The 10,917-nt window shown below is 33.4% G+C and overlaps 1 protein-coding gene across 1 annotated transcript; it reads right to left on the reverse strand.

Annotated features, from left to right (window-relative positions):
* Positions 1-3,464: 3,464 nt before the first annotated feature.
* Positions 3,465-7,535, reverse strand: LOC139524762 (uncharacterized). The gene is made up of 2 exons (XM_071319821.1): positions 7,403-7,535; positions 3,465-4,633 (listed from the first exon to the last, which is right to left on the reverse strand). The coding sequence occupies exons 1-2, from the start codon at positions 7,440-7,442 to the stop codon at positions 3,579-3,581; spliced, it is 1,095 nt and encodes a 364-aa protein (XP_071175922.1). The 5' UTR covers positions 7,443-7,535; the 3' UTR covers positions 3,465-3,578.
* Between the last annotated feature and the right edge of the window lie 3,382 nt (positions 7,536-10,917).

Consider the following 10,917-nt stretch of genomic DNA (forward strand, 5'->3'; position numbering starts at 1 on the left):
CGTATTATTTGATTTAGGCGATTAGAACCTTTTCGACCCCATAGTTTAAATATCTTTAAAAGAGGAGCGAATGATACGAGAGGGACAGTCAAACTTAAAGATTGAAAATAAACTGACAATGCCATGCCTAAAAAGGAAAAGACAAACAGACAAATAATAGTACACACGTCACAACATAGCAAACTAAACACTGAGAAACACGAACCCCACCAAACTTTTTGACCGTTGAATGTTGCTACATAGAATTGGAAAGTTCACAATTGAGATTCCGAAATCATCTCTTTTGTCATAAAGTTTTGTTTTCAAGCGACCCTCATTGTCAACTTCTAAATGTAAGTCAAAATATGCGGCAGACTTAGCTGTATCTGTATCCTTTATTTCTTGTTCGATGGGATAAATGGCGTTCAACATAGTCACCAAATTTTGAATTATTCAGTGCGAGAACATCATCTACATAGCTGAAAGGAAAGGATATCGCTAACTTCTTTTCTTTCTTCTTAAGAAGTTCTTCTATGACGTCAGCCTCATAATAATAAAGAAAGAATTCGGCAAGAAGTGGGGCATAATTAGTTCCCATGGGAATGTCGGAAGTCTGTTAGAAAACTCTGTTAGAAAACACGTCCTCCAAAGTTTACAAACATGTTGTCAAAAATAAAGAAATCAAGCACCTTGATAATGTCAGTTTCAGAGAATTTCTTGTTTGAATCTTCATAATAACATTAACGGTACCAATTTTTCTGCTACAGATGCGCATTTCGACAATACATGTCTCTTCAGTGATGCTCGTGGCCAAAATATGTTAAATTCAAATCTTATATAAGGTGAAGAGCTATAATACAAAAGGTCCAAAAATTATAGCCAAATCCGTGAAAGGAATCAGAGCTTTGCATGAGGGAGTTACATTCCTTAATTTATAATAAGTTCTAACATTTTGTAACAGCAAATTTTAATAAAAAAAAATCCGTATTTTCATGCCAGTAGCGAAGTACTGGCTTCTGGGCTGGTGATACCCTCGGGTAAAGTAGTATTAATCCCTCCCTATGACAATATACTTGTATCTACGTTATCTTTTATTTTTTATGAAACAAATTAAAGCAATAACGACCCTTTCAGTTTGTCTTTTAGTTTGGAATGGGGAATACTTGTGTAAAATGTAGAAAGTCAAATGTTTTAATACTATTGCAAGATGAAACAGTCTTAGATTGTATGTACTCTTAAAGGTCTTTGGAAATGTTTTTAGTATCCACATCTGATTCACGCCACCTCTAGAATTAGCAGTTTCACAATAACTTTGAAGCCCAGCTTTGATTGCTGATAAAATAGATGTTAATATTTTAGGAAGATGTATTGTGGAGCACTTATAAGACCCAGCAATATATCGTTGTTTGTAAGGACAGTCATGTCGTTTATGTATCTAATACAGTGATGGAAGGTCCCGTCCTTCATCCTTGGTTGAAATTTCAAAGGAACATAAAACAGACCTATGATCATCCAGGCTTTCTTCTTTGGTAAGTGCGGTGAGGGTATATGTTGAGTTTACAAGTGAATTGTCAATGACTAATTCATTTATCAAGCAGTTTATGTTATGAGATCTCAGATTTACAAACAAAAATGATGATGTTTGGGGCTTTATCTGCCAGGACAACAACAAATTTGTCATGGAGGTAGGAGAAGTGTTTTGCAACATTTGGGTCTTTAAAGATTTGCGTAGCATGGGTATTAATAGACACATTTAGTTTCTTAATTCTGATTGATTTGTATCAATGACCTCGCAGCCTTATCAATTCGGAAAGAGTATCTACTTCTTCTTTCTCGCGTTTAGCCAACTGCCTGGCATAGCCCTCGACTGAATTAGTATTTTGAAGTCGTATTTCAAATTGATGGATTTAGGGTCACGATATTTCGGACCTTTGGATAACACATAACGCATGGAAGTGTTATTGACAATGTTGAGGACACCGGTATAATGTTGCCTACCGGTTAGACAGCAGTGAATTGGCACAGGTGCAAAAAGAAGGATTCGACTTGAAGACAACAAATACGATGTGATAAGTTGGCGTTACAGACGAACGTTTACCTAATCTGACCCAGTCAATTGATAACCTGGATGCGCCAAGAAATGATATCGTCCACACTGTTAAAACAATACTGAATGCTTTAACTTGTGAGATATAAGTTTTAATAAATGCATTTTGTCCTATATTCTATTTTTAGCCATGACGGCCACATTTTTAGAGGAAACAGAAAATAAAACACAAACTTTAGTCTAGATAACCTAAGAATTATTCTGCTTAAGTTTGGTTTAAATTGGCTCTATAGTCATAGATGAGAAAAAAATGTATAGATGATGAAAACATGATAAACAAATTGTGTAAAATAGTCTTTAAAAGGAAATAACTCCTTAAGGGGTCAATTGACAATTTTGGTCATCAAACTTATTTGTAGATCTTATTATTCTAAACATTTCTGTTGTTTATAGTTTTTATCTGTATCGTTAATAATATTCAGGATAATTACAAAAAACTGCAAGATTGCCTTAAAACTTCAAATATGGAGGCAGCAACTTACCAATGGGTTCTAAGATTCATCTGGAAAATTCAGGTATGACAGAACTTGACTATTGAACATATAATCCCATGCATGTCAGATTTTCTCCAAATGATTAAGTTTTTCAAATATAAGCTAAAAAATGGGTTTTACCCCTATGTTCTATTATTAGCTATGGGGGCCATGTTTTTCCCCGAAACAAATAATAAAGCACACACTGAGGATCCTTCAGCTTAAGTTTGCTTAGAATTAGTTCAGTAGTTTCAGAGGAGAAGATGCATGAAATAGTTTACATCGGATAGACGACGACGACGGACGCCATGAGTGATAGGAAAAGCTCACATTTTTTTTGGAAGGGTGGACTAAAAAAAGATATATGTGTCTATGTTGTGATGATATATACTATTGTTTTGGGTAAGTGTGAAGGTTGGTACATATCTACACGTCAAAACCCACTGCATTTGTTTGCACCTGACTGTCCTAAGTCAGGAACCTGATGTTCAGTAGTTGTCGTTTGTTGATATGGTTCATAAGTCTTTCTCATTTCTCGTTTTTTATATAAATTATGACGTTGGTTTTTCCATTTGAATGGTTTTACACTAATCATTTATGGGGTCCTTTATATCTTACTGCTCGATGTGAGCCGATGGTCCGTGTTGAAGACCGTACTTTGACCTATAATGGGTTTTTTTTATAAGTTTGGACGGAGAATTGTCTCATTGGCACTCATACCACATCTTCTTATATCTATATATGAAACTTTTCTTTTCCATTTTCTCTTTTATCAAATCGCACTTAAGTGGGAATATATGTCTCTGGTATACCTGAGGAAAATCTGGTTTCGCTTAAATATATTTTGGAATAATAATTTTATGATATCTACTGAAATATACTAATAATGAGCATTACTAAATATTTTATTTTTGAATATGCATTTATTTATATGTATGTTTATTGATAAACATTAATAATGTATGTACAATTAAACCGCAAACAGTATTTGTTCACACCATACATACTTATTACTCAGATCAATTCAGTAATTCATCTTTATTTTTCCCGTAATATTTTTCTCTGACATTTTCGAAATCGGGAAGCCCTTCATATTCCAGGTAGTGCTGTTTAACATATTTGGTAGCATTGATCATATATGGTCCATATTTCTCAGGAATGTGTTTTGAATCTTCTGATTTGGATAGCAGGTTAATTCCTACATCACTTTCATATGATGGTTCAAGGAAAAATCCAGAAGAGTACCGATCTACTCCAATATCTAATACGCGGTGAATTGTTGCTTTGAATCTCCCATTCGTCATCTTTGCAAACAAATCCCCGATATTCATGACGAAACTATTTTTCCTTGGAGCAACTGGGTTCCAACTACCATCCGCACCAAGTATTTCGAGTCCCTGATAAGCAAAAGTACATACCAATGTGAGAAAATTGGTATCGGTATGCTGAGACAGTGTGACACATTTGCCATCATCAGTTATAATAGCATTAGGAGATGGTGTGTCATTCCAAGGGGGATAGTGTGTCATACGGAAAGTACTGCATGGTTTATCCGTAAACATCTCAACAAACGTCTCCTCTCCCAAACCAACGCCTCTTGCTACAAGTCGGAGAATTTCCATGGCTGCCGTATGTGCAGCTTCATATTGGTTTTGATAGACATCTTTAAATGCAAATTTTGTATCTTCTTTCGGCCATGGAGTACGTTCATAAAACCAATTTTCTGGATTATTGTCTTTATCATCGTCAGATATGTCACGGCCGAATTCGAAACATTCATTGTGGTTTGGATAATCTTCTACGACTGGAAAATATCCTCTGTACAAATTTGTATTTTCTGGATTCCAGTAATTTCTCATTACTTTTCGTTTAATTTCATTTGGTTGATCGAAGAACCATTTAGAGCATTGAAACATTTTCTCAAAATCTGCGCCTTCGACATTATCGATATAAAGAAATCCAACCGTTTCTAAAGCGTTAACAAGTTGCCTTGACAGTTCGTCTCTGTGAGTTTTAGACTTTGATAAGTCTATGATAGGGAGATGAAAATCCGCCATGGTCACTTCCAATATATCTGAAAGAATAAAATAATGAAATGTTATTGTCACTGAAAAATTTGAGCAAATAAAACAATTATACTCAAGGATAAATTACAGTTCGACAATTACAAGTATGTGTAAGGAACTGAAGATCGATATCTTTATGTAAAGATTGGAAGATGTATTTTTCTATGTATGGACCTGTCAGTTTCTTTGAAAGGTGTCTCTGTCCATGTTACAATAAATGGTCAAATGTGTGATGAGGTAAGTAGGAATTTCTCAAAATATCCTTATACAATTAAACAGAAAATTAGACATTTTCTCGGAAGTCCAAAGAAGTCGTAGATATGTTCCCATGGTAGATTTGTAGGAGTATTTACATGATATTGTACGCCATTTGAATTAATAAACTGGCAAAATAAAAAATAAATAAAACACTTACAAATTTATAACTATTTTCAGATAGTCCCTTCGATGTCAACTGATGTTTATTTGTCGCTTCGAAGTATTTGTAAAGAAGTTTGTACCACGATATTTCGGTATTATTATTTTACTGGCGAGTACATAAATACAAAAAGACAAGTTACGTTATAGTTTACTACCCTTGCGAGTCGGCCTTGGAAGGTCAATGACTTTAACCTCCCCCGTAGAATTAGAAGTCGAAATTATTTGTACCTACATGAATTGTTGAACTTGTTTTAATATTTCATTAAATACAAAATTATTTGCTCTATATAGTTTTCCCACATAGAATAATTTAACCATATAGAATATCAAAATTAATTCATGTTACGCTCAAAAGACAAATTTAGCAGAAACAAATACTTAAAATTTTCGTTGCGACACATTTTGTACTATCTTCTCTATTTAACGATACAACAAGTTTAAATAACATTTTCAGAAAGAAAAAAAAAAGAGAAAAAATTGTCTTTGAAAACGACCCGTTGATGTTCTGCTGGCAAAGAGAATTTCAAAATGACTAACTATTCGAAGTTCAGTCCGTTACCTTATTAATATTGCTCAATCTTGATAAAACGTAATAGTCAGAGAAATATCTTATAACAAAATCATGTTTTATGCTATATTAACAGTTAAAAACGAATCTACATATATTTCACCAAATTTACTACTTAATTTCTTCGGGCACAGGACGTTTGCGATTTTTTACCTGTAAATCGATAGGTCATTTGCGCTTCAAACACTATGGACATTTGCGCTTTAAATTTTGATTCACCTGTATTAAATTGACCAGACATTTGCCCTTTTTACCTTTAGTCGTATACCTGTAACTATAGTGATAAGTAAGCATTACATAAATATTATCAACTTATATTTGGCATGTTAGTTCACATTAACAAAGTCTTAGACATAAAGTTTAAAGTTATAGAGACTTTTAATTATTAAAGGTAAAAAATGTACATGTCATAATGGATTTTCGTATCGTTTTGATCAAACTCTCAAACGTGAAGAACTTTCATGGAATTGTACCGTGAAAAAGTGTAATGCTAGTATTAAAACGAACAATGGGAATACTAATATTTTATGTCAGAAAAATGAACATATTCACTCACAAACGAACGGAACATTTAATTGTTGCCCAAATTTTTTATACCAGCTTTATACCAGATTGAGTCATGGATTTAAAAATGGGAACTATATTCCCCTTGTATTTATTGTGTTGACTGGGAAGTCTTCAGGAAATTACAATCCTGCCGGACCTAACCCCGGGAAAGAGGAGGGAAGTCATAACAACCAAATATTGCAAAAGCGCAAATGTCATATGTAAAAAGCGCAAATGTCATATGTAAAAAGCGCAAATGTCCTTTAAAAAAAAAAGCGCAAATGTCCTATGTTTTGAAGCGCAAGTGTCCAAATAAAAAAGCGCAAATGTCCTATGAAAAAGCGCAAACGTCCCGTGCCGATTTCTTCTAAGTGATAATGAAGTTACTTCATTACGTGTGCAGACGAAACGCGCGTCTGGTGTACAAAATTATAAGCCTGATTCCTTTGATGAGGTTTTTCATTGTTTTTATTCATTACCTTTTTTCTTATTCTCTTATTTGCACTTTTTGACTCTCCGCACTCGTTGATGCAAAATCTTGACATCAATATTTCCAATTAATAAGAAGGAATGAACTAACGCGATAAAATATGAGAACTGAAATTTATTTGAATTTATTGTGTACATATTTAACATGAAAATACAGTGTCCTAGAATCTTTTTATTTTTAAATATATTTCATAATCATATGCGGATCTAGGATTTTGATAGGCTTGTCCAGGGTCCTTCAAACTAGACAATGTTTGGAATCGAAAATATGAAAGTCCATGCATTAACCATACATGTAGCTCCCTGTCCCCTTTTCAATCCGCCTTTGATGATATGTGTACGACAATGTGCGTACGTAGCATTTACTTCAATTTTCTTTGCCAATTTTGTTCAAGATTCATTTTAGAATCTAGTTATTCTTCCATATTGTTCATTTTTCAGCAATGCACAGGTAGCAATTATACATTTGTACATGCCTTATTATTTTAAAAACATGCAGATATTTTAAATGGAGTTTTCTCTAAATCAACATTTCGATCATTATAGTAATGTCAACTCGAAGAAATTGCAGTGAAATCTCTATCTAACGGCTACATATTTATTAATGACATACGATTTTGAATTATAATGATTTAAAAAGAATAACGTCCTATTCGTGCAATTGTTGGAACTTCAATTGTAACAAAAGATTTTTTTTTTTTTTTTAAACTACATAATAAGCGAATGCATGTTTATAAATTAATTGAAAACTTACCTTTTTTTTTACCTTTTTTATCAATGGCGCTTTCAAACATTTTGGTTTATAAAATATGTCAGTCAGGATACCTACGCCTTTACGCGAGATGTAATGAATGTATAGTAAACTTCCGATATCTACTGATGAAAATACTGATGTTGCATATTATGATATATATGTCATACACATATAAATATATATGTATATTGTCATTTCTGCTTTGGTTCATTAATTCATTGACTAGATTTAATTATAATAAACCAATACCATTCTCAGTGTTTACGACATACATTTCTAAAGAAACCTTTAGAATAACCCTGAGATAACCTTGGGATAACCTTAGATCAGATAGGTTAGGAAAGCAACAAAATTTTCACCTGAGAGTATGAAAAAACTTAAAGAGTCCAATCAGAACTGATTGATTGATTGATTTTTTGTGTTTTAACGCAACTTTTAAGCACAGCTTTTGGGCAATTTCGGCCAGTTTTTATTGGTTGAGGAAGCCTGGGTGCCTGGAGAAAACCCACCGACCTGCGATAGGAAAACTGAGAATCCCAGTCAATTACTCACAACCTCAGTGTTGACTGGGTTGTGATTACAGTAGAAATACTTAGACCACTCGGCCGCCGAGCACCCATCGGAAATTGACCCCTAGATTATGTTTCGGTTGTTTTTTTCATCTAGAGTTATTCAGCATTTTGGACAAATAGGAGAGGTCATAAATGATAAATGCTATCATAAATTGAAATCATGATATCTATCGAGGTTTTTAATTTCCCATGACGGTGTTCAAAATATCATAGCTAAGAAAAAGCATTAGAATATCTTATCTCTTATAGTGTAGTTTAAATGCTTGATTTAAAAAAATCTAATATCGTAAGGAGGTCAAATGGTAAGGGTCATATACTATGGCTACGAAAAAATCAAAATATTTCCCAAACTATGTTTCATTCTAGATACTGGTAACATTATTTAACCTCCCCACCCTATACCTGGGAAAACTGCACACTTGCTTTAATAAAAAATAAAGGTGTCAAAAATGTTAGTTTTAAAAGTAAAAAACGTTTGCATCAAATAGCTTTTAATTATCTTTTTTGATATTTCCTTTTTCAATTCTGAAAACCTTGTATGCTGTATAAAAGAAAGGCGAAAGATACCCGAGGGACATGCAAAATCATAAGTCAAAAATAAACTATAACCAAGACAAGTCGAGGTCTCGAAAATTCTTGATTCAAAGATATGAGTATGTGCTATTACCAAATTGTCAATTTGAACTTTGTGTAAAATATTAGAGGATCAGTGTAAATTATTGCTGAAAACATAATTATGCCTTTGATTTAAAAAAAAAAACTCTTATATTCACTGTACGGAATTCAAGAGCAACTTATAAAATTCAATCTACTCACCACAATATTACTTTTCACTTTTCAATCAGAGCTATCAATGATGCTTTATTATATTGTGTGTTTTGCACCCTGTTGTTTTATTGTTATAAAAAAACCTTTTTATATATTTTTAAGGATCTTTACAGACAGAGATTAAATTGTATATTTATTATTAGATCCTGGTATGAAATACAAATTAATAAAACTTGTGTCTCATTTCTTGATTATCTAATAGAAAAGCTCTTGTGTATATATATATATATGTGGTATGAGTGCCAATGAGACAACTCCCCATCCAAGTAACAATTTATAAAAGTAAACCATTATAGGTCATGGTACGGCCTTCAACACGGAGCCATGGCTCACACTGAACAGCAAGCTATAAAGGACCCCAAAAGTTACTAGTGTAAAACCACCCAAACGGCAAACAAACGTGTATATACGTTTCTCTAATTCTTCGTCAATTTATTCCTTTCTGCACCCATTGTATAAAAAAAAAATTAACGTTTGGTTCGTTTGATCTCGGTTCTTGATGGGTTAATACGATATTTATCCACTATCGACAGTTAAAATTTATAAATATTTAAAACGCTCAGCGATCCTCGCGTTTTAAATATGAAAATTTAACTGTCTCGAGTGGATAAATATCGTATCACACTCGATGCAGTGGTATAATCTATATTTGAAAGTGAATGTACAATTCAGAAGATAAAAATGTCTCCTGCGTACAATCAAACATAATATCTGAATTTTTCGCCCGCAAACATGTTGAACCCCATCACAATTTATATGTGCCTGTCCCAAGTCAGGATTTGATACCTTTCCAATAATTTGATTTTCAATTCTAGATGCGTTTTGGAACAGTATAACTTGGTAAAGTAGTTAAAATAATTATAACGATTGAAATTTTGATAGCCAAGGGGATGGGGTCAAATTTCAATGGTATGGGGTCACAAAACCGTATTTTTTTTCAAATAAAGATACTTATTGAATCGTTATAACTATATATATAAAGTTGAAATGCTTTATCATTTTAAATTCTGACATTTTGGGCTTTGCCACACCATTTAAGAAGTAGAAGAATAATTTATTCCAATTAAGGAATATAACATCAATAATTTTAGATTAAAAACAAATAACAAATGTGGTTCTTATGTTGTACTGTTATACCACTGTCCCAGGTTAGGGGGGTTGGCATCTCGCTAACATGTTTAATCCCGCCCCATTATTTATGTATGTGCCTGTCCCAAGTCAGGAGCCTGTAATTCAGTGGTTATCGTTTGTTTATGTGTTACATATTTGTTTTTCGTTCATTTTTTTCATAAATAAGGCCGTTAGTTTTCTCGTTTGAATTGTTTAACATTGCCATATCGGGGCCTTTTATAGCTGACCATGCGGTATGGGCTTTGTTCATTGTTGAAGGGCGTACGGTGACCTATAGTTGTTAATGTTTGTGTCATTTTGGTCTCTTGTGGACAGTTGTCTCATTAGCAATCATACCACATCTTCTTATATATTACATTGAAATAGATGGACAATGTGTCCATTGGAAAAAGATGATGTCCTCGCTTGCATATAAAATCATAAATGGACATAACTCAAGAACAGAAAAAGTCACGCAACCTAAATTCGAACTTGATCTGTGTTTTATGATAATAAGCAGTGTGCGTAAGAGTCATAACACTTGGTTAAAATTTGATTGCGGATCAAAAGATTTGATTAACACAATTACAGATATGATTATTCTAATTAAAAATGATGAAAATATTAGAAAAACACCCCAAGCCGACAGTGAGTACTTGCTTTGATCATGCATGATTCCACAACATTCATGAGAAAATACACACAAGCCTAAAACAACGAGAATGAAGTTTGTAAATCCAAATCATTCAATTGCTAACCATGTACGACAAAGAGAACGTCTTATCTTGGTCTGATGACATCGACCTTGATGGTTTAGGAAAATGCTACACAGAGTCTGACACTGCTGAGTTTTCAGATGAAGAGTTTGAACCTTTACTTGCCAAAAAGTCAAAGACTGCAACAACAACACCATATCAGCCTAGCCAACTCAACACACCCTGTTATCAGTGTCCAACTTGTGATAAGACGTAAAAATCAATTGCTGCGTTTAGAGGTCATGTACGA

The sequence above is a fragment of the Mytilus edulis genome, chromosome 5, assembly GCF_963676685.1.
Source record: "Mytilus edulis chromosome 5, xbMytEdul2.2, whole genome shotgun sequence".
Classification (NCBI taxonomy): domain Eukaryota; kingdom Metazoa; phylum Mollusca; class Bivalvia; order Mytilida; family Mytilidae; genus Mytilus; species Mytilus edulis.